The sequence below is a fragment of the Petromyzon marinus genome, chromosome 7 (genome assembly GCF_048934315.1).
Source record: "Petromyzon marinus isolate PM22_M1 ecotype Great Lakes invasive population chromosome 7, UKy_Petmar_22M1.pri1.0, whole genome shotgun sequence".
NCBI classification, from domain to species: Eukaryota; Metazoa; Chordata; class Hyperoartia; order Petromyzontiformes; family Petromyzontidae; genus Petromyzon; species Petromyzon marinus.
This window is the reverse complement of record NC_133673.1, coordinates 5,105,621-5,131,322: the sequence shown is the minus strand read 5'-3', so window position 1 is coordinate 5,131,322 and position 25,702 is coordinate 5,105,621. Positions and strand designations below refer to the sequence as shown.

Here is a 25,702-nt window from a genome sequence, read left to right as displayed (position 1 = left end):
AGAATATGAATTACTGCAGTCACGAAAGCTTAAATTCAAAATTTAAAGGCAAGATAGTTTAGTTTTAATAATTTGTAGCGACCGTAAATCGATCGTTCAGAGTGTCAGTTTGAGAGTACCAAACGCGGGATTACGCAATACCTCAAGTAGTCAGGGAGAGACTCGTGTTCAAAAACGTCACGCTCGCACCGCCTTCCACGGATGTGTTTTGCAGGCCGTGTACCCATAGTGCTGGCCACAAATAAACCACAACACCTTGCTGATCTCGTCAAGGAGCATATACCATCGCACAAAATCTGTTAATCCTCGCAGCGGCTTTTGGCTAGCGCCATCGAACAAAGATGGTCACATTGCATCGCGCGCTGCCATACGCACTTCTGCACCAACTGGAACGCTCTTCCTTCGAATATTAGGAAGCCGTTGGAGCTATGCACTTTTAAACCTAAATTGAAAACCAATTTCCTTAAAACTGCTTTTCATGTTTAGTACGTTGTCCTTCCCCAACACTTCCAATAAGCATGGTCGGCTAGGTACGGTGTGAAAGAAGTTCAACATACATACAGACATACACACGGCTGGCCAGCTCGTGCAAGCTACATTCTATTTAGTGCAGGGCTGCACGACAAATTCAAACGGACAACCAATTAACATTGAAAGGCATAAGGAGAATTGTTTGACAGGAGTATAATCCGCCTGCCGCAAAAACAAACACGACTGCCCGCAACTCTGTGTATGATGCCTGCTCTGCTGTTTATTTTTTCGACCGCCCCTTATTGATGACAAGAAGCCCTAAAGTGGCGTCTTTAGCCTTTGTTTTGTCCGCGAGAGTGCAAGGAGAAGGGGAGCCTGCAGAGGTGGGAAGGCGACGGGATTGGGACGGGGGAATTAGCCGCCCGCTCAGCGGGCGGGTGGCGCTTCACCGCCGACTCCGCTTACCACCAGCTGCACACGACCGCCGCTCAGAACGTCCGGGTGCATGTCGGGCAAAAAGCGCGATTCCCTGTGAGACAACACGAAGCAGCAGAGTTGTTGAGTTGAGCATAGCAACTGCACCCGACTGCACTGCCCGGGTTACGGTAAAACCACAGGGCAACTGGAAAAACGTGCAAATCGATAATGTTGTGTATGACGATCAAAAATGCTCCCCAAACGGTAAAATTGTGCCATCGAAGTCATGCCATGGGACAAATACATCTTTCAAGGCAAGCAGTGCAACTTTACACTCTGCCAGACAGTTGTCCTGATAAAATTGAGTCATAGGCATCACACATATACCTTTGGAGTGCCTTTAATTGTGCTCTTATGAACACTGAATGACACGGATTTCTTGTATATACAGCCGAGGCAGAGACCATCAACTCACGAGATTGAGAACCAAAATTAAGCATGAGCAGTGTCAGTTCAGTGCTCGAACATGGTACTCGTCTAATGAGCCAACTCAGCCACCTCTGGAATAGATCACAATGAAGCTCACAGTACAACATCCTCCTTCTGCTCATCATCATTATCATCTCTGTATGCCAGGATAACTATGGTCTGTGCCAAATCACGCAGAATATGTTCCTTACTGATCAGAACTCAGAGGTTATGCAGGCTTTAGGCTGGTTAGTTCTTGGATGGGACACTGCCAGGAATACCAGGTGTTATAGGCTTGCTCGACAAGGTGGCTAAGAGATGGCAGTATATCTATGGATTCTTGAATCAATCTGTGTTCCACATTAAATACCCTGGTTATGACCCACATGCCAGACACTCATTAATGGAATTATCCCAAACCTCATCTCAATTCAGGACATTCCTTAGAAAAAAAAGTGTTGAGATTCAGTAAGTTTTTTCTTGGACATATAAAGGGCATCATGTATTAAGTAATTGGAGTTGGTGAATCATGCAGAGATGGACGCAGTGCAATCACCCTTGATCGGTTCACATTCTGATGTGTGCATGCTCGGTTGGATCATGCGATCCAATGTTTGTTTCTTTTAATACAAAAACTGAATCAGATCTGATACTAAACAAAATTGAACACATACCAGAAACGTACATCAATATGTTCTAGACGTGGTTATTTGTTGACACAGTTAACTTTGCTTTTTCCAACACTTTGGCGATGAAAATAATTAAATAAACACCGAACGCGATTGCACGACTCCCAGGAAACGCTGTCCTCTCCAACACATCCAAAATCCCACAAACGTTACGGGGGGGGGGGGGGATCGGAGAGAATGGTTGAAGGTGTTATCCGTGCTCCGCTGAAACCCGCTTGTTTGAGAGGATTGGCAACATCCGGGGGGTGGGGGGGGGGAGGCACAAACGTTCGGGGCTCAAAACAAACAACGGTACTGCGACGAAGGAGTTGCACACCCTTTTGCGAAGTGTGTGTTGGTCACCCCACGGTCGCCTGCCTGTGTGTGCAGCCACTTGTACACGTGATCAATCTTCTGCTCGTTCACATCCACCACCGGCGAGCCTCGTCCCGACAAACGCTCCTCCTCTTGGGCTGAAACACGGGCACGCACGGCAGTTACGAACGGAGAGTTACAGGCAACGGATAATGATCGCACCTCCGATTAGCGTGGTTGGCTACGTACATGCGAAAGAAGTTCAACATGCATACACTGTATACGTGGAAAATTATGCCTTTTTTTAAAGTGTAAACATTTTCTCTGAGTCTCAACATTCTATCTTATTAGTGTCATGCACGAGATGTTTGTAAAAAATAATTATGTTTATTTACAGGAGGAAACAGAGTGCCTGGAAATCGATGCACAGATAGTTTAAAGTCTACTCTATATCATTCCTCCTACATATATATCTCATGGCCCCTTATGCGAGTATCACACAGTGGCATACCCCTGCCACCAATGTGCTGGAAAACAATTTCAACCCAGCCAGGTGGCCCCGGTAGTTAGAAAACTAGGTGCAAATCTTGGTCAGGAACGCACTCAGCCTATCATCCCTCGTACGTTGATAAAATAGTTACCAATTTGTAGGCAAATAGTTGCCTGAGCGACCACTGCCATAGAAATGTGGAATCTGTATCACTGGCTCATGTAAGCATCCTCCCATGCTCATTTGAGCAGGAATACAGTTTGACTTTTTACTTATTTTTCCTGCATCATCGTCATCTAGCACTTGCCAACAGTGGTTGTTCAATGAGAATGATGATGAGGACATTGCATTCATGTGCATGTACAGCCCGTTGATAAACCCCAATGCCGGAGAGAGGGCTCTCCCAGCCTGTGGGGGCTGTACGGGTTATTTGACCATACTTAACCACGCTTGTAAGTGCAGGTCGGTGAAGGCGATGACACTGCAGGTGAACACGATTTAAATGAAGTATGCATCGCTTCCCATTGGATCACAATGAAATCGCTCTTCATCAGGTGTCAGCTGCGGCTTAAGGACGTGAACGTAAACATGAAGTCAGCTTGATCGCAGTGTTGTGGAAATAGTAGCTGTCCACTAAACCCACACAGGTCTGTGCTTTGTTGTCTCCAAGTAGATTATTGCTAAGTGATGAGATGACATGCAGTGGTATAAGATGTATTGAAGCATCATTTTGGGACTGACATAACCAGCTATGCTGCGCTGTCATGTAATAATAAACAGCTACCAGGTAGAAATTCGTAGTGATTTACGGTGCAAATGAGTGGTGTTGATTTGATTTAGAGGAGAGGCGATGACAACCTGGAGAATTTTATGGGGGAAAAGAAAACACTTTTTTTTTGCAGACACACATTCACACGTGTGTTTGCACCATGCGTGTTGACAATTCACGGTGCTTGTCAATTCAATTAACTTTGAATTCCTTTATTTGACTATTGTGATTCATTATACGTGTTTCAGTGGAGACTTCTGAAAGGACATCGTTAAGATGTCAAATTCAGCTGTCGATAAAGTCTACCATTTCAGCACACAATGATCTATACATTTTACTTTTATTTTTTACAATTCTATTCCCAGTGCACTGTTATGTCATGTCATGAGACAAAGCAGCTATTGGGCAATCTCACGGAGCAGTGTGAGTCCTTGTGTTTGAGAAGAGTTGTGCAAGAGATTCTAACAGAACTTCCTTTGAAAAACCCTGCCCTTTTAAGTTTCATACAAATCGGGGGCACACTTTGAGATTGGTGTTTGTTGCATGACAGTGAAACAAACCTATGTGAGCATTCTTAGAACACGAATTCAGCCACACTGTCACCGTCATTATCATTGTAGTCAATACACCGCTGAATGAAGGACTTCCCACACCACCGCCACTACTCACTGTCCTAAGATAATAATCCACCTAGCACCCGCACTCAAACTGATTTCATAACTCCCTCTGCTAGGTAGACATCCTCTCAGACACATTTGATTGATCGGTTTAGGTTCCTTGGCTTGCATTTTTCAAGTTAAACAATTCAATGTGAATACAATATTTTGGTATGTAATAATGGGTTAGTGGACCATCGACTTACTATATTTAAGAACCCAGTTTGAAACTCGTATTGATTGTCGGTGCTCTGACCCTGAGCCATCCGTAGAATGGCCAACTCTTATGAATGATGAAAGCTCACATGACCACAAACAATGTATTTCCATGACTTAGCTATACAGTCACAACTCAGGCATTCACTTTCTTTCCTACTCAATGAACAATTGCACAATTCTCATTAGTTTCTGCCCATGCATCTTAAACTTCACACAAGCACGCAACAGCTACAAGAAATCGGCGAAGCTTATGCACGTTATTTTTATGCCAATAATTGTGAAACCCAGTTTGTGAAGTCACCAGTAATTGCAAGACAGAATCAGTAGCGTATCAAAGTTGATATGAACGATCATGCGACTGAACTCACATGTTGTGCCTGTTTGGCAGATACAAATACAGATTATAGGCATTTTTGCCTGCAGTGAAAACATGGAAATCAATCCGCATAAGAAAATGTATTAATATGATCATCCTTGCAAGCTACATAAGAAACCTACATACGCTAAATAGACTAACACAAATATGATGGAAAAATAATGAGCCTAAACTGAATCCATGAAAGAAATTAACTTTACCAGCAATTATGATGTATTCATAGATGACGCCTATGCTGCATTTTTTTTATTAATTCAAAGTTGCTTGGAAGTGGCTCATACATTTTTCTTGTGCTTGTATATGCAGAATTGCATGCACAATTTGTCAGCTGAAAGCACATTCTTTTTTTGTAGTAATACAATAAGTAAAAACTTTAAAACAAGGCAGATCTTGGAAAGTATTTCAATAAAAACGCGTATATATATGAAACTTAAATCTGTGTGAAAGTTTATTCCCGATGAAAAGAATGAATATTCACTGACAAATGCAATTCCATTTGACTGTCATAATGCTAAAAGACAATGACATGTTATAGCAGACCTTATACCTTGAGGGTTACAAATGCATTATAATGCATGCGGTTAAATGATTACAACAAATACATTTCAATTCCATGTCAAAACATTTAGCCTGACCAGGTGTCACTGTGGTCAGAATGCCTGACTCACAATCAGAAGCTTGTGAGTTAAGTTCCGGTTGGAGGTCCATAATCCCTTTCATGATCAATAAAATAAGCACTACTTTGTGGGAAGTCAATTGTGGTTATATAATAAACAGACTGAGCGCTGCCGTGGGAATGTGAAATTTCCACCTCTGACTCGGGGCCACCAATGGAGCTGAGCACCGCTCCGCGCTGGCGATTTCTGCAGGGAGGGCACTCTTTATTAACTACTCCGTTCCCATCAAGCCGATCTGGCCACACGCGGGGACAAGAGATCTTGCTCAAGGTACACCTTGAGTGGAAGCTTCAAATAACTAAAGCCTATTTGTGGAAATAATCCGGCGACATTCAATGTGAGCGTCACGCCAATTGCTTCTTATAATGCAGATAGCACGGCGGCAGAGCCAACGGCCAGCCTGCAAAAGAAACAAACACGAACGTGCCCATCCTTATTCGGCCAGAGTCGAGTGTCGCTCAGACATCCAACAACAAAGCCTCTGCTGCTATAACCCGAGTCAGAAATATTTCCTCAGATCTGAGAAGCGCAGGCACATGAAAAGGCCAAGAAGCATAATATCAGGAAGCGAGTTTCCAAAACAGCTCGGGGCTTGTGTGGGCTTTGGTTCCCTGGATAAATAATCACGGCCCCATCGGTCGCACGAGCGTGGGCTAAATCTGGCCCATGATCTCCTCCCTGGCATGTGGGGCTGATGCCTTGCCTGGGGAGGTTGCCTTAGGGAGGAGTAAAGAGTGGGCAAAGGGGGTGGGAGCAGGGTTGGATTGGCGGTCCTGCATTAGAGGTGCATTATGGAGAAACACATGTAGTATCAAATTATTCAGGGCGCCCGGTAAAAGGGGTCGGTACAGTGCAGCGTGCAGAACTGAGAAGGGAGAAAAGAAAACGAATAACAGCGGCGGCCTGCAGCTGGTATCCATCACACTAAGGACTGCCCTCCTACTAGTACGTGTATTCACTGAGCATCAACTTGACTGAATCCATGCTAAGCCACATTAAGGAGTCGTATTATTTTCGCTGCTCGTGATTTATTAAGGGGTCAGCTTAGCCCTGTGAATTTCACGCGGGGCGCGAGCGCGCGCGCGCTCGAGAAGACGGCCGTGATGAATGTTTACCCGCATCGCGCGGCGCTGACAGCTGTTTGACGGAGCGTCGTTTAAGCCGCCGTGTTAAAGCTACGCATCTCCACGCTGCCAGGCCACGCACAAACGGCAAACGGTAGGCGTTGTGAAGTTAAATTGGAAGGCTTGCTATTACGTCACCAATGAAAGCCAAGTGGCAGTGTCTCCGAGTGTTGGGGAATAGCCACGTCCATTCATAGCCATTGGTGGAAATCCCTCTACAGTAATCGGGCGTATTAACAAGAGACCCCCCCTCCCCTCCCCAATCAAGATTTGAGCTCGCAACTTTCCAATTGCGTGTTCAGTGGCTGTAAGGATAGTGTCACACGGATGCAATGTCAACAAAAAGACAGTGGCTGGTGGCTTGGGGGATAATACTTCTGTTAGCCACCTGGTTCCCAGGTGTAGTGAGTTAACGTTTTCAGTCTGATCATCATGATTAAGCAAGTTCTAACTGGGGACTAAACATTTTGTTCTGTCACACAATAAAACTACACAAAGAGCATAAGGGCTCACCACCTGGTGTTGCATATGGGAAAAAAATGACTTTGGTAGTTGTGTTGTAAAGTTATCTTCTGGGGCCATTCTCTGGCATTAGTTGATGAAGTGGCAGCTGTGAACGGAAATGTTTTGACCTCACGACACGAGGCCAGCAAAGTAAGAATTAAAAAAAACAGTTAAAAATACAATTTTAATTGTGCAGTTGATATTAACATTATGCATTTGGGTTTTGATTACCAGCACGCTGTCCTACCAGACAGTCTCGTCCCTTCACCTGATGAAGGCCGCTTGTGTTGTGGCCGAAACGTCGTGAGAATATTATTGTGTTATTTTATTTTATCAATTTATTAGTTTATTCTCATTCTACGTGACTTTACCGAAAGAACCAAAGAAGACTTGTGGATGATGTCACAGGGTCACTAATTCTGCTGTTTAGCAGAATGCGCACCTGGGTAATTTCACGCAGAAATCACCAGGCTACGTGCAAAATGACCCAAAGTCAAGAAATGTAGACCACACATCCGTCCCAGCGCCCGACTAAACACGAGCGTGTGCAAGATCGCCATAGATGGAGAGGGCGTCCACTGAAGCATTCATAAATACTTTGCCGTGATCACGGTGAGATAACTTAAATCTAAAAATACCGCGTGATCTTATATTGAGTGCGCAACGGAATGTCAAAAAAAGTATTCGGGCTCTTGGCTATGACACCGGATGAAATCTATGTTTCGTCAGTACCATTTGGGGGGGGGGCAATTTTTCGGTAAAGTTGTTGCGTAACAGTCATCCAAAACAAACAAAGCCAAAGCTGCAGTAAGGCATGCGCATTAGCGACTCCACATTACACAGCTGTTTGAGAAAATTCGCTGGATGTGCTGTGGCTATGCTTCCAAGCCGGCGGGCGGAGGGAGGGGGGGGGAAAAAACTCCCCCCAAAAAACTGTGGCAAAATGGCAAAAAGAAACCTTGGCGGATGCCCACATCCCGTCAAACGGTGATATTCGTGAATTATTGACCACTTAACCTTCTGCCGTGCGTGCACCGTTGGTCTGCGGTAGCGGAGACATGCCGTTTTAAATATAAGGGGAGAAAATGGAGAAATAAAAAAATCACAACTGCTTTCTGCTTTCAAACATCCTCTCGTGATCTTAAGCACATCGGACATGCTAATTCGCTCGGTGAGGTATTTCGAGCGGGGAGTGGTGAACCACGTTTTTTTATCGAGATGAGTCAAGCAAAGGGATGCAGATCTGTAAGCCGTCCTCCATTCTGCTGACGTCTGCGAAACATGGTTGTGCACAAAAGGGATTCTGTCTCTTTTTTTTCCTCTCAAGAAAAAGTTTGAAATTCTTCACAGTGTACTTTGTATTTCCTTGTGGCTTATTTTGTGTTCACCGAGTTTCACAGGGATCTGCACAGCAATGCACTTCGATTCAATGTTTTACTCGAGCATTGCTAAACGTCTCAAATATCTTTCTATATACACACACACTGTAGGTAGATATATAACAAACATGCGATTGTTTATACATTTTTGAAAGACTCGCTCCTGCCATGGGAATGTATAATTTCCGCTACAAGTTCAGCGCCACCAGTGGAGTGAGGACGACTCCATTGTTTGTGTACCGTGAAGCTGCTTTTGTTGACTATGAGGAGCACTATTAATTAACAAAGCTTTAATACAGTCACAAATTGCGACATACGTTTTATAGGTACAATATAGCGATTAAAAGCATACAACTACATTCTCTAAATCCATAATTTGTCCAAAATTAGCACATTTAAATTGCGGTTACGTTTCATTCAGTAAACATTTAAATAATTTTCCATTTAATTTATCGCCCACTAATGCCACTACTGATGCAATTGGGAGGGCAATAGAGGCCCTTCCACAAGTGGAGTTTAGTTTGTTGTCCTTCCCCCGCACCTCCGATTAGCATGATTGGCTACGTACGGTGCAAAAGAAGTTCAACATACATACATAGAGGGCAGTTCTAGAGAGTTCTTCTTCAGGATATGCAGTGAGGGAAAAAAGTATTTGATCCCCTACTGATTTTGTCCGTTTGCCCACTGACAAAAAAATGATCAGTCTATAATTTTAATGGTAGGGTTATTTGAACAGTGAGAGACAGAATAACAACAAAAAAGTACAGAAAAACGCATGTCAAAAATGTTATAAATTGATTTGCATTTTAATGAGGGAAATAAGTATTTGACCCCTCTGCAAAACATGACTTAGTACTTGGTGGCAAAACCCTTGTTGACAATCACAGAGGTCAGACGTTTCTTGTAGTTGGCCACCAGGTTTGCACACATCTCAGGAGGGATTTTGTCCCACTCCTCTTTGCAGATCTTCTCCAAGTCATTAAGGTTTCGAGGCTGACGTTTGGCAACTCGAACCTTCAGCTCCCTCCACAGATTTTCTATGGGATTAAGGTCTGGAGACTGGCTAGGCCACTCCAGGACCTTAATGTGCTTCTTCTTGAGCCACTCCTTTGTTGCCTTGGCCATGTATTTTGGGTCATTGTCATGCTGGAATACCCATCCACGACCCATTTTCAATGCCCTGGCTGAGGAAAGGAGGTTCTCACCCAAGATTTGACGGTACATGGTCCCGTCCATCGTCCCTTTGATGCGGTGAAGTTGTCCTGTCCCCTTAGCAGAAAAACACCCCAAAAGCATAATGTTTCCACCTCCATGTTTGACGGTGGGGATGGTGTTCTTGGGGTCATAGGCAGCATTCCTCCTCCAAACACGGCGAGTTGAGTTGATGCCAAAGAGCTCCATTTTGGTCTCATCTGACCACAACACTTTCACCCAGTTGTCCACTGAATCATTCAGATGTTCATTGGCAAACTTCAGACGGGCATGTATATGTGCTTTCTTGAGCAGGGGGACCTTGCGGGCACTGCAGGATTTCAGTCCTTCACGGTGTAGTGTGTTACCAATTGTTTTCTTGGTGACTATGGTCCCAGCTGCCTTGAGATCATTGACAAGATCCTCCCGTTTAGTTCTGGGCTGATTCCTCACCGTTCTTATGATCATTGCAACTCCACGAGGTGAGATCTTGCATGGAGCCCCAGGCCGAGGGAGATTGACAGTTCTTTTGTGTTTCTTCCATTTGCGAATAATCACCTTCTCACCAAGCTGCTTGGCAATGGTCTTGTAGCCCATTCCAGCCTTGTGTAGGTCTACAATCTTGTCCTTGACATCCTTGGAGAGCTCTTTGGTCTTGGCCATGGTGGAGAGTTTGGAGTCTGATTGATTGATTGCTTCTGTGGACAGTTGTCTTTTATACAGGTAACAAGCTGAGATTAGGAGCACTCCCTTTAAGAGTGTGCTCCTAATCTCAGCTCGTTACCTGTATAAAAGACATCTGGGAGCCAGAAATTTTTCTGATTGAGAGGGGGTCAAATACTTATTTCCCTCATTAAAATGCATATCAATTTATAACATTTTTGACATGCGTTTTTCTGGATTTTGTTATTGTTATTCTGTCTCTCACTGTTCAAATAAACCTACAATTAAAATTATAGACTGATCATTTCTTTGTCAGTGGGCAAACGTACAAAATCAGCAGTGCATCAAATACTTCTTTCCTTCACTGTATGGCCTGGTCTTACACGCTGGCCACATTTCTTTGTAGAGGTGGGGGGGGGGGTACCCGCACTTTACCCCACAACGAACGACTCACCGTGGTGTGCCATTTAGTCTGTTGGGTGGGCAGCAGTGAGCGGATTGAAAAAACTTGCGGCTTTGCTCAACTGCTACGCCGCGAGATTGAACACAATTGGCGACCGCTGATGTCTCCCGGTGCCAAGCATTGCACCACGGCAGGGTGCCAAAAGAGCAAACATTTAATAAAAAAAAATAATACCTGCTTTGCTGAATGTTGGTGGGCATTAATTTATTCGAGGCCTGATAGCATCACGCTGCATTTGCAAATTGTACGAGAGGCTCATTTTAACAGCGCACGCGATGGTTGTTTATGCAATGCGATTGGGAGGGCGATTTTTGCAGTTACAAAGTTCATTTTAAGGGTGAATGCACATTAACGGGAAATCAGAAGATTAAGCAGAGGCTAATAATGTAGCTCGTGAACTGCATATCAATCGTGTGGGCCGCCCAACACAAATGCACGCGTTGCGCATTAACAAATGGTCAAATCGCGTTCAGCGTTATGCATGCTGGCGTTGGTTAGGCAAGCATAAATACTTATTGCCATATTTATACATATTAGCTTCTCATAATATCTCTCATTGTCCTCCCTTCTGCTCAAAAACGCAATGCCTTCTCTAAGCCTCGCATCAATGTAGTCTGCGTACAGTGGGAGGTAACTCCTTCTCTTCTGCTGCTATTGGTATAAAATCACCCTTCCATCTTGGCATTCACACATCAAGCTCTTTTCGTAACAAATTGCATTCCAGGATAAACGTGGTTCACTATGTGTTGCATTCCTTTCATCTGTTTAAAAGACGAGAGCACAGTGTATTTCCCTGCTCAATTGAACATAGGGCAGCGCTCATACATCCAAGAAATGACTATCGTTGACTTCCCGCAAAGTCGTGTTGAGTTTATTATTTCTGGAGGGATGTTGGGCTGGGACAAACCCCGACCAGGATCTCAACATGCAGCCGTTTGATTGTGAACAGAGTGATCTGCCACAGTCCGCCGGGTCAGCTTTCTTGTGGTTATATGTTGTGTTTAGCTTGTGTAAATGTGCGTTTAGTTAATTTGTGTGAATGTATGTTTAGTTAGTTTGTGTGAACGCATGTTCAAATCTCTCCATCTCGCAGCTATGGAGCAATGAGACCAGCTAATACACAGCAGCGTAACAGACAACGACTCATGGAAGCCTTCATCCAGCACAAGAAAGATCATTCCTGATGATAATAGTCACCTAAACATATCCCATATCTCACATTTATCACGAGTAGCACTGCCATAACTGGGCAGTCAATAGGTAACGAAGCGTGAATGCTATTTTCAACTAAATTTCAGTGTCTTTTCCACCATGTTAATGCCGTAAAAACGAAGATCCCTTTTGCATGTGGAGGAAGCTGAAGCATCGATAGAAAACACACACACACTCGCACACATATGTGAAGATAGTAGTCAAATATCCACACGGACAGTTGAGTACCCCACTTGCTGAACTGCCTCACATTGTGAGCTTGATGATTATTGCATGACTCACCGACTCCTGCCCCAAGAGCGCTCAGCTAGAATCATGCGCCACCACGCCCGACAATAGTAAAACAATTTTGAAATTGGCAACGTTCCTTCAGCGGCAATGAACCACTGGCTGATATATTATTATTATTTTAAGTCTAGGCACGCGCCTGCCCTCGCACGCGCGTGCCTCGCCTCGTCAAACGGGCGTCTTGGGGGCGGCGGCGGGGGGAGGGGGGCGCATGCAGAGGTGGCTCGCGATGGCTCCCAAGTCGACTCGCGCTGGCGTGCAGTCACGCTTCGCTCGGGACCACCTAGCGCTGGCCGCCGTAATGCCACCACCAAGCCCCCTCTGCCTCCTCCTGAAGCCGAGCCAACCACCGCCCACGCAGCGGCGGCGGCGGCTCTCACCTCGCATGTCGCTCAGTCACGTACGGCTTTCATTTGCAGAAATTAAAAAAAAAAAAAAAAAGATTTTGTTTCGCACATTAATGGTGACCGGGCTGAGCCCATGAAGGTATTGACCCTTGAGGAACTAGTTTTAATCGCAGGTGACTGCCTGAATTTAAACCCAGGATCTTAGTGATGCCAGCTCAATGTTATGGAATAAGAGACCTTAATCCAGCTGGGTGGCACTGTCGTTCGAGATGTCGACTCAGAGTTAGGAGAAATGGGTTTCAATCTCGCTCATGCGTCAGTTGGTCCATCATTCCTCCAGGGTTGATAAAATGAGCACCACTTTGTGCGAAGTCAACAGTGGTTGTGGAGAGATTGGCTCCTGCAACAAGAATGTGGAATTTCCACCGATGGCTGCAAGGATACGCTCTCTCACCTTCATTAAACTATTAACATCGTTAATTATTTCACCTGTCGCCAACATCATGGACGCTTGTGTGGCCCCCAACCTGAAATCCTGAGCGCCCCATCATCCCATCACCAGAAGTGCCCTCATTGCACCATCAACGAATTCTGCCGCGCTCAAAATATCAGCGGGACGCTTCGCACTCCTTTGTCCAACGACACAGCTATGCAGACAGAGTGCCCAGCATCGGTGATTTAATTACATTTGGCAGATCAGATGCTTAAAGTAAAAAAACTGGGCAATTGTGTTCTTCAAACGGACGTCATTCCCACCACAGAGCAACCACAGCACCATGATATATGCCATACGTTTTCATTTCGAAACGTTTTTTAAATGATGTCACGCCTGCTGTTATTACTCTTTAGTATTTGGTGCTCTTGACGTTCTGCAGAGAAGAGATTCAGAACGGATGTCATCACCTCTTTCCAGAGATTACACTGAGTGTTTTTTTTTTACTGCAAGTAAAAAAATTTCGACGAGTTTCATTGTCTTTATGTTACCGGTGTTATGAGTTATTCCATCAATGTCGATCACTGTCTACCTATCCATCAACCTGTGTGCCTACCGAACTACCTATGTACCAGCAGATCATGGTAATTATAGTTTGAATTACCAAAAATACGAGTTGTACCCATACTCCAATGTGCCAGTAACACTTTTAAATGTCACTTTCAATGCAAAAGAGTGTATTCATCATTTGTATTTACTCTACGTATGTCAATTTAAAAAAAAAAACTATTCAGTTTGCCGAAACTGGCTTACTTTTCTTCATCTCAAAAATGGGACCGGAGAAATGAATGCACGAGCGTGAATAATGTCAATTGCATCAGAATTACTGAAGACATAGTCATTGTAAACAACCAGAGAAGATGTGCAGCAAGACTTGGACATTTTGGGCTGCCTAGAAAACACAGTACGAGGATAGGCAGAACAAAGGCAGTGTGAATGGGAACTAAGGTTCAGTCAGGAATACCGAGATGAGCAACAAGAGGTAAGGAAGGAGGAGACTCCAACGTATGCAAGTGTAAAAAAAAAACATGAATTAAATGGAAATAAATCAGTGGGGTCATGCGCGACACGAAGATACCAACTCGGTTGAAAAGGGAAAGCTTTGGAGACAACAATAGGATCAGAAGCGACAAACGGGTCTGAATGTTGGACTCCACGAAGCAGAGAAGAGCAGATGGTGTGCCCCATAGAGATGAGGATGGTAAGATATGGATGAGGTCAGAGATGAAGAGACGAGGAAGAAGGGAAGAGTGACAAGTGGTATACAGCGGCACCTCGGTATACGTCGTTAATTCGTTCCAGAAGGTCGGACTTATACCAAAAATGACGAATATACAAAACGAATTTTTCCCATAAGAAATAAAGGGAAAGGAAATAATCCGTTCCAGAGTACAATAAATTATATTTTATATGGCATATTATACATTAATGTGGTTGTATAAAATAATTTAGACGCTACTTAATTACTAAAATGCATACATACATTAAAATAAATGCATAAATTTAAATAAAAATAAAATTTAACACCACTTTACCTTGCTGAGAGGAGTTAAAATTACAAAAAACACGTGAACATTCACAGAGAGTTATAGCAAGGGTTGTGCACTGAACGAGATCTACAGGCAGACTGAGGAGCGGCGCTTTGTCTCAGTCGTGAACGGGGTCTACGCGGAGACGCGGTGACTCATCCCGACCCATACAAGTTCTAGCAAGCGAGGCGTATCCCACGCAAGACGTCGTACCCCAAGACGTCGTATCCCAAGACGTCGTATCCCAAGACGTCGTATCCCAAGCAAGACGTCGTATCCCAAGCAAGACGTCGTATCCCAAGACATCGTATCCCAAGACGTCGTATCCCAAGCAAGACGTCTTATCCCAAGACGTTGTATCCCAAGCAAGACGTCGTATCCCAAGCAAGACGTCGTATCCCAAGACGTCGTATCCCAAGCAAGACGTCGTATCCCAAGACGTCGTATCCCAAGACGTCGTATCCCAAGCAAGACGTCGTATCCCAAGACGTCGTATCCCAAGCAAGACGTCGTACCCCAAGCAAGACGTCGTGTCCCAAGACATATTTTTCTCGTCAAAACACGATGTGTACCAAATTCGACGTATTCCAAAGCGGTCGTATACCGAGGTATGACTGTATAATCCTGTCATAGTGTGTAAACATCAGCAATGGGTTGACAAAGGTACAGTTCAGATCATACCATGAAATTATTTGCTGTGTTGGCCCTAATATGTGCTCTTTAAACAAAGACAAATAACCCTCATATAGCCTTAACAGGCTGTTGGGGCAAGTGCTGTTAGTGAGCACCTATGATAGCTGACACAGCACATAAGGGGGTGGGTGGCCAGCATCATGCCCGGCCGCCTTTATCTCCCCAGTGGCGATGTTGACACACTGCACCAGGTACTAATTTAAAGCTGAGTCGACCTAGGGGAGGGCTAGGATTGGTTCAGATAATGATCGCTGGTGTTGGCTGTGAGCGAGAATCCAACTCGGGTCACTGACTTCGTAGCGCAGCGCGATAACCACCACGTCACCGCTCCCCACATTAAACACACACACGCACAAAAACAGACACACAGAACTGCATCGGACAATACAAGAGCCCATCGATATCGTGCTGGGCTGTTCGCGCGAGAACGCACTTAACGTTAATCTGAACACAAGGTGTGCTTATAACGCGAGGCATTTTATATGCCGCATACATTACCGCGTGACAGACAGGCGAGGGCAGGGGTTTAAACGCTGCCACATACTACCTACAGCATGCTCTCAGCGGCCAGATGATTTATGGATTTGCTTAGACGCGCAGGCAGGCACTAATGTGCCCGCACATCAAACGCAAAATCTGGCTGCCGTGTTTCCCAAGCGTGCCGCATTATTACCGGCCAGCGTTCGGCATTTTCCAATTCCGGGTGGAGTTTTGGAGACGGCGGAGAGACGTGCGGCAATCATGGGGGCGGCTCAGTGGCTCAAGGAGTTAATGCCAATTCCCATGCCAGGGTATTGAGCCCGCACTGCTGAGGACCTAGGTTCCATTCCCGGCTGCTGCTTCACCACTCAAGGTTAATTCCCATCTTTTGATGGTACAAACCTGGTCACTATTGGCTTATTGAACGTAAACAAATATGGTAAAAAAAAAAAATTGAATTTAAACTTTCTTTCGTGAAGCCCAGCTGTGAAGGAATGTTCTGTCAAAAGGTGCCAACTTAGGCTATCTGTCTGCATCGCACTATAACAGGGCCCTCGCCTTATGCTTTACACCTCGGCAGGGGGTAGGGGTAGTAACTCAGGCCATCATCGCTTGAGGGTTAATCGTGAACAATTGTTGCCCTATGGAGAGACCGGCCCCCGCCAAGGCAATGTTGAATTCCCACCACTGGCTTTGGGCCAACAATGGAGATAAGTGCAGTCCCACTACATACATGTTCACGCCTGGAATGACCCTTGACTTTTGAATGAAAAAGTGCAACTATTTCTGGCATTTGTTCTTTCATCACAGTTGGTTGTGTGTATGTATGCTGAACTTCTTTCGCACCATACACAGCCAACCGGGCTAATTGGCGGTGCTGATCACAGGTCAAAAGGCCCAAAAATGCCAAGTGGCCAGCAACAAACAGCACTGTCGAATAGGTACGAGTTAAAAGTTTCTTGATTACAGCAAGGTTGTAAGAACTCGGCAAAAGGCACGAGAATTCCAAAGTGGAGCAATGCGAGCGAAGAAACTTGTCTTTCACCGCTGAAATATCCGAGGCGGGCCGCAGGCATGGGTCGAGTGGGCTGCACGGGTGGCTGCCTGCTCTTCTCCGTCTTAAAGTGCACCAGCCTCACCGTCGGGTCTGCACGGACGCAAACACAAACACAGGCACGCCGCTTTGAACTCCTTCAAGGCTGATGATGCAGCCCAAAAACACAACCAGCAATTCTCCTTGTCGGTATGGGCCAAATCTGTGCGTTTTGAGCTTCACGACATGATTCGGAAGCTTCATCAATGAGAGCTGCTACACCATACATCACAACATCATTGCATTGAAGTATATATATATAAATATTTTTGGTTCAGAACGATCATAGAAGGACAAAATCATCTGTAACCATTTCATATTCGTGCAGTGTTTAGAATAACACTCGACAAACCAATATTTTCATGAGTACTGAGATTTCAAAATATTATTTTGTCAAAAATTCACTTTTAAAATATGTGTTACATAGCCCAAGACACACAGCTAGGCTGTGTATTTTTTGGTTGGGGCCTTCCTTTAATCACGCACATACACAAATGTGGAGTTTGAATGTGTGTGTTTGTTTGTTTGACACAAGCAGGGTAATACTGGTTGGGGAGCACCCAACTTATAAGCAGAAGGCTCCAAAGTTAAATTCTGGAGGTCAATTCCACCCATCTTCCTTCACCCTATGGGCTTCGTACAACTTTGTACCACTTTTTTAATTCAAAAGTGGTTTTCCTATGTATGGGAAAGTGGAATTTCCACCACTGGCTCAGCCTTGCCAATATAGGTGATGCTGTTCCATTGCTCCTTTGAGCAGGCAGCGCTTCGTGATTGTCTTCATTTTCAAATTAAATAGTTCTCCCAGGTATTATATATCTATATATATAAAAGGGACATTTGTGAATGTGTGTCTGTTCGAAATGTTTAGCATACTTCCCGACATGCAACAAACTTGAAATTTGGCACGTGGGTAGCTTCCAGACTGTACACAATGCAAAAAAGTATAAAAATAGACTTTTGTATTTTGGGGGGCGGGGGGGGGGCAATAATGGTTATATTTTGCACGGCAAGTGAGTGGTGACGTCACATCTGTGATGTCACCCGCATGCGGCAGCGTCACGCAGTGTGCCTGCTGACGTCACCCCCCCCACCCTCCGCGTAGGCCGTGTATTAATCCAAGACATAAATCCAAGTCTTGGGCGAAGCCGGGTAGTAAAACTAGTAATGCATATATTCTTCTGCATTTTACAGTTGTGTCCGTTCAACAATTATTTTATTTCTCTAAGCAAACGTGTTGTACGTGATCTTTCTTTTGCTCACATGTATCTTTAGCCTTTGCAGGCTTTTTTTTAAATAACTTCCTGTAGTTCTTTTCCTGTGGTTGGTATACCATTCTTTGTCCAATTTATTTTCATGCCAATCCTGGGAGACACTGGTGTGAATCATGAACCACACCAAAACATCAAAAGGCCGATGCGAACATCTCCTTTCATGAATGGACATTTTAAAGACAAGCCCCAGTGCGATTGTGACCATGCAAACCCAACCATGGACCATATGCTTTACCACTGGAGTCTTCTGCTTATTGAGGATTAGCATAACGACACGAACTCTCTCCTTGAAGAACTCTCGTGGCTAGTAGAACTCGACATTGGCATTTAGTTCCTGGAAATATTGCCATACGCAATAATAAGATTTCCCTTCATGAATCCAATCCTATATTCAGATAAGATGTTAATGCATAACCTTGGCGAGAGTATTTCCTGGCACTCGAATTATGTGTATCTCAGTGTCGCTGTTCTATCATTATACATGATTCTGATGCTTTACTGATGATTTATTTAGGCTTTGTTTATGAAAGTGTGTAGGACTGCAATATTTCTGTCCTAAACTGGATGTAATTCTATTCTATACTATTTCATTCTTACACTCATTTGTCTTTACAAGAATATGTATTTATTCAGTGCAAGTGAATGTGATTAAAACAATCGCAGAAAGGGCCTCCACTAGGGAGTTTAGCCTGCTCTTCCACTTTCGCCATAAGTTTTGGAAGATAAGCACCCATACTTTACCCTACCACATGTGATTATTCAACTCAGAATACCTACTATAATCACCCAGGAATGTCCTTAACGCTCGTGACGTCACTCCACATCGAACATCCCCCCTCATTAATAATCATGAGCAGGTGACGTCACTCCACATGGAGCACCCTCCCCCCTCATTAATAATCATGAGCAGGTGACGTCACTCCACATCGAACAGCCCCCCTCATTAATAATCATTATAAGGTGACGTCCTCCAAATGGGCACCCCCCCCACCCACATTCATAATAATTAGCGGCTGACGTCACTACACATGGGGGGCCGAGGCGCCTCCCCCCCCCCTCCTCGGCGTCAACTTACAACCCTCACTACATAGGCAGAACCCTCACGTCACGTGATCTCCGTAACGCTGTTGAAACATCAAAGTAAAAAGGACGTCGTGATGAACAGGGGATTATAATCTTAAAATGAAATAAGTCTGTGTCACCGCGCCCTTACAAATTGCACACGAATTGATGCAGTGAATATCACGTCGCGCTCTGCTGTTCGCTTGCAAGTTTCAGATTTACTGCAATACACCCGTCCTTGGACAGGCAAAAGGCTAGTGATTATATAAACACGTTCAGGTAAAGGTCTTGACTCCCATAGTTAAAGTTGTTTCCTTTAAATCAAACTTTTACAATTGTCATGATTTGCGGGATGATAGAAAAGTCTATGGTTTGACTAAATGATATGCCTGGATGTAACGTATTTTCTTCACATGGCCCCCTTTCATATTAAATGCACAGTCCACTGATGGTGCAAGGATTTAATTCCTGTTCGTGAGAATCTCTTTTCCTGTAAAGTAGAAATATTTTACAAGTCAATCTTCATTTACTGAAGTCACTGGATTAATACTCCAAATTCATCCAAATTTATCCACAATAAAAAGAAATCGCCATTTTAAATTAACACCCAATTAATATGAGTTCAAACAATCGTAAAAAAAAAACAGCTAACTATTGCTATGGAACTTGGCTATCCTTATAAAAAACAATATACTTTTTTTTAAATCGAGCATTCATCATTTGTTTTAGAAAATCCACTTCTACGTCAGGCGCTGTTCTCTGCGATTACCTCTTGTGACAACCACAGTGAACACGCAAAGCTAGTTTTGATGGCTACCATAAGAACCCCTTATCCCACAGAGACAGTGATGGGCCTTCAGCTGCCCTCCCTCTTCCAGGCTACCCTTTCACCTATGACATTATTTTATTTGCTTAACTGCCGCTCGCGCTAAAATGCTTTTCAGTCGGATCGTGGAAACGTTGTGAGTTTACGCGATCGCTTTCGGGAAGGTCAGGGGGAGCAATCCGACCCCGCCCCAGACGCGTTGTAGCCATCGCCCTCACGAGACACGTGGTGGAGAGTAACCAACAGACGTACCGTAGTGGAACTCATGAACAGGGGATGGAATCATTATGATGCATGCCATCCACAATTCGGTGAATCGTCATGATTCAGGGTCCCGGTCCGATTCATGAATTGCCATATTCTCTGGAGTATAATACGCTCTGGAAAGTAAGATTCATCCCAAACTTATGCGGTGTCAATCGAATTTATCACACATACACACATCAGATTAAAAGACACACTCCAAACTTTTATTTTAAAATACTGGGAAAAAGGTGCATCATAATCCAGAGAAGATGGCAGTTCTTTTTTTATCACTGATGCATTTCGCATTACAATGCTATATAAAGTTACAGAATATAACAGTGGTTTGAATGTATGGGATCTATAGCGGTACAGTCATCTTTAAACATACACACGTACATTGGAAACAATCCATTCTAATACACATGGTTCCAAGTACGCAACGTGAGAGGTAACATTAATCGACGATTCATTCAGATCTCCAAAACAAATAAGCCAGTCAGAGCACTAGGCCAGCCAGCATCGCTCAGGCCTTGGTGATATTAAACTAAGCACTCATATGCAATATGCTTGCTGCTGTCAACTCAGTCACCAACGATTACTGCATGAAGTAACATCCATTGTGAGAAAGTTATTTTGAAATTATTCATAACAATACCCAGACTGGTGGTGCTGTTGTTATATCACAGGGCTAGGGAATTCAAATCTCGGTTGGTGGCCAAATCAGCCCTACATTACTCTCGGGTCAATACAATGGAGTACGACCAAAAGCCTATATTATTGATACTTTGTGGAGATTAAAAAGTCATCATTTTAGATGAATGTTCTCGAACCATAGGATGTGTAATTACCACCATAGAGATGAGCACTGTCCCATGCTTGTTTGAGAAGATAAATCCTCATTTTATTTTCCTAAAAAAAGGATGATGGGCTGGGTCGGCTCCTGACTCCTCAAGATTCTAATTGAAAACATTCAAATTGTGAGTCGAGTTGTGTGTCACAGCACTTACGGTCATAACATGTAAATATCTTTAAAATACAAAAAAATAATTAGTTGGTTAACCATCATTCTCATCTCACTGCGCAATCAGAAACCATTCATGGGATAGACAGCTCACGGAGTGGGACCGTGTGATTGGTCAGTATATTCCTTGGGGGCGGCGGTGCCATGGCAACGATGAAATCGGTCCCAGGGAATAAGCAAGAGTCTCGAGTACGGGGAGTTTGAGGTATAAAAGGGTTAACACAACACAACCTCTGCTACAATCACTCCCTGCCAAAGTGAAAATAACAACGTTGGCCTGCATGCATAGGCCACAAGACACATGCAAAATCAACGTTAAATGCTGCAGTGTGGGGGGGGGGGGGGGGCGGGCGGAAGCGGGGGGCGCGGGGCTTCTTGTCAGTGGTATTCGGGATGTGTTCTGGGCAGCCCACTTCCCGTGTTGTGTTTTCAATTGTACGCATACATCGACCAGCATTTGTCCGCAGACACGCATCGTAATGGCCGTGGTATTCCACAAGCCCGAGGAGTTGACGTGTGGCGATGATTTAATGGAAGGGGCAGTCCAAAACACCGGTGAACAATGTTGTTGCTTAAATATCGTCACAACAGTGGTGCGCTGTGATATGGCGATATTACGATGTATTGTACGATATAAAGACCACAATATTTGTGGAATCCGTTTTTACAAACTATCTTTTAGACGTGATAATTGTTGCTCACTCTATTTGAAATTTTTCATGTTTTTTTTCTTGATAATGAAATAGCCAACACAAAAATAAAAGTACATCTTACTCATTAAATTAGTGCTTTAAAAAACATATTTTAAAGTAACTGACAGCACCATGTTTTCATGACATAATTTGTGCAGTTAATGTCGTTATTTAATCATGTGTAAATGACAGAAAGTGCGTTATTAGCGTCAAAGTTTGTAAAGTTGCAATGATCATCAGACTTGTCGGAGGCTTGTGTTTTGTGAACTGCAATTGAAATCTATATTTGTACATGAAGCGCAGCAAAGTACAGTAACCACGCAACACATATTACAGATACAAACCGATATCGCAATCATTACCGTACTGTGAAAATGTATAGTGCACCGTATGATATCGCAGCAACCATAATCACAACGCACATCCATGCTCACGTAGAGGAATACAGGTGGTGCTGCGGTTAGGCTGTCTAACTCACAATTGTAAGACCGTGGGTTAAAATGATCACACCGCTGTGGGCAATAGAATGACTACATGTTTGTGGAGAAGCCAATTCAGGATGCCCTCTTGTAGAGGCTGACCACCAACCACAGAAATATGGAATTTTCATCACTAATATGGCAACAGGAGTGTCTATTTTGAACGATGCTTGTGTGCCTATGAAGGCGCTTTGAATTGTTGACTTCGACAAGGCTAAGCCAACTCTATTTTGTGAATGAGAGATCAGTATGTAACTTTCTTGATTAGAAGCTTTCGTGACTGCAAAAATTCATACGACCGAAAGAACCAAAGAGTATGAGTATGTAACGTATCAATGTAATTGCTATTGTAAGGAACATATTCATGTGCTGGTGAATGTTCCTTTTTTATGACAAAATGTACCAACGTCTCCATTGCCAATAATGAAACAAATGGCTTGTTTTGAAAGTAAAATGTGAATCTGGCACATTGAGTTCTGAAAATCAGCTACATGGCACAATGCCGAAAGTACTCAGCAAAGAATTGTAGAAAAAAAGTACCACCAACAGTTGTGAGTTTTCTCGTTGCTAGGTTAGATCGTCCAACTCACAATTAGAAGGGTGTTGAGTTCAAATCCTGGTTGAGCAACCAACCATTCAGGCTCTTGTCTCCCCATGGATGATAAGTTGAGTACCGTTTTGTGGGAAGTCAACAGTGGTCATCCGATGCAGTGCCTGGCTCCAGAATATCAAAATATGTAATTATGACCACCCATGCCTTGTTTTGGAAGGGTGACAGACGTTTTTTTTTTGTGGGGGACAATGCACTACATATTGCTATGCCAGGCAAATATGTCTGTCCAAGGACACTCAACATGTTTTCATGAAAACTACAAAACCCTTGGCCCAGTGCTACGGAACCTACTGCAAAGTGCTGGGCATGCTCGCCGTTGCGACAGTATGCACAGGGCCTCGATGATTTAATTCCACAGCCTCACGAGTAATTGGCAATTCCCAGTAACAAATTACTGTATGGCAGCGGAAATCGAAACGCCGACTCGGGGCTATCATCCAGTCACCTTAAGTCACCGATTTCAAAACCCAGTCTCTCAGCTGGTCCCAGTGTCCTCCGAGAAGATGGCTGGATGCTGAGGAATGTGAACTCTTGGGCCAGGTTGAGCTTGTTTTCCACGCTGTTGCTCAACCAATGCCAGGTGCATGAAATAAATACCACAGGCAACGCTGGTGGTGGTGATGGGATGAGTGGTTACAGTGGGTCTAATGGACAATGAGCGTATCACTACAGCGTCAATGTCAAAAATTCAAGCGTCTCTCTGCTCAAACGATCATGGGGCAGTGTTCAACTCTGTTGGAGGCCCTGAATCAGCAGTAGACATTTCATTTCGATGGGTAGGGCCAGTCTAAACGTAAGATGGCCACTATTGACTACCCACAAATTGATATGCATTCTATTTACCTCGAGAGGGGCCAGGTTTTTAAAGTCCACCACTGACAGCGAGTTGGGGTACTGTGAGCAAAGTGCGACCAAGAAAAAGTGCTCATAAAACTGCACTACTTTGGTATTATACAGTGATTTCAAATTCGCAATGGCTTTCAATGTAAGATAATGGCTTTCGTATTGTTTATATAGGCACGCCATTGACTATAATGACTAAATCGAACGTAACAATTGATTTAACAATTCATTTATATTTCGATTTAAAGCTTTCGTGACTGCAAGGATTCATCTTCTTTGGTTCTTTCGGTAAAGTCACGTAGAATGAGAATAAAATAATAAATTGATCAAATAAAATAACACAATAATATTCTCACGACGTTTCGGCCACAACACAAGCCGCTTGTGTTGTGGCCGAAACGTCGTGAGAATATTATTGTGTTATTTTATTTTATCAATTTATCATTTTATTCTCATTCTACGTGACTTTACCGAAAGAACCAAAGAAGATGAATTCATTCATAATTATTCCATAAAATCTGGAATTATTGCTTTTATACTTAAGTTCACTTCAAAAGACCGATGCCAAAGTCTGAACACTGGTTTACCTCCACGGAAGCACCATATTCTCAAGTCCAGTGAGTTAATGGTCTCGGCCTAGTCACCAATTATTGTCCAAACAACCCCTTGCACAATGTACACGTTTTCACTTATTTTTCCAAACACCAGGAATGAGGGTTAATACTTATAAATTATCATCTTCTTGCTGACTGAGAAGAAAAATGTGTATGAATGTTTAACAGGCAGCAGACATTGCTCCCTTCCTGAAAGAAATTAAGACAAGCGGCTCATCAATGTTGCTCAACTGCTCAACAGCTGAGCTAACTTTTCAGTGTGTAAGTAAATAAACACAGGCGTTTACACAAAGGAAAACGCGAATGAACCACGCAAGCAAACTTATGGGCTGACATGTCGAGGAAACCTCCACTCTGCCATATATTTAAGACTAATTTGTGTTAAAGAAAATGACTAATACAATGCATTGTTAGAACTAAAGACAACGTGTCATGCAGAAAGAGATGGAACTATCATCAGTTACATTCACACGTATTTATATATCTCAATACACCATATGGCCCCATATATCAGTCAATAATGTCTAACTGTGCCTCTCAAAAAAAATGTGTGGGCAGTAATAGCTTTGTTTAACACGTAGGCTTTTGCGACCAGTTGTATTCATAACAAAGGCTTGTGGGTTAGATCGCCTAAGTATAAATGTGTCGCAACCCTCCACCACCCGACACGGCAAATCAGTAAAAAATATGTCACATTAACAAAACGTCAATTAGTTACTGGAAGATATTCCAAAACTAGCTGACCATTGTCTAAATAACACTTATTTCTTATGGAGCAGTGATTTATTTAAATAAAAGGAAGGAACAGCAATGGGCTCTCCTTTATCTCCTGCTATAGCAAATCTGTAAATGGAAAACTTTCAAACAAGAGCACTTTTTGGTTTAGATATGTCAATGATTCTTTGGTTGTCTGGCCACATGGTAAAGATACACTTAATTCATTTTGAAATCATCTCAATGAACAAAACCCGGCCATCCAGTCCACATGGAAATGAGGGTGAAGTACACACTCCCCTTCCTAGACATTTTGCTTGGACGCGGCCTAAA

At 43.6% G+C, this 25,702-nt stretch overlaps 1 protein-coding gene across 9 annotated transcripts in view; it reads right to left on the bottom strand.

The window, feature by feature from the left end:
* The window catches only part of LRRIQ1 (leucine rich repeats and IQ motif containing 1), a 118,898-nt gene that overhangs the window by 12,393 nt on the left and 80,803 nt on the right, over positions 1–25,702 (bottom strand). For 8 of the 9 annotated variants that reach the window (XM_076065276.1, XM_076065272.1, XM_076065273.1 and 5 more), the window contains 3 exons: positions 16,938–17,039; positions 2,362–2,497; positions 937–1,000 (listed from right to left, as the gene is read on the bottom strand). In XM_076065276.1, the coding sequence (XP_075921391.1) occupies positions 937–1,000; positions 2,362–2,497; positions 16,938–17,039 (302 nt within the window). The remainder of the gene's footprint in view (positions 1–936; positions 1,001–2,361; positions 2,498–16,937; positions 17,040–25,702) is intronic. The other variant, XM_076065278.1, reaches the window with a different exon arrangement.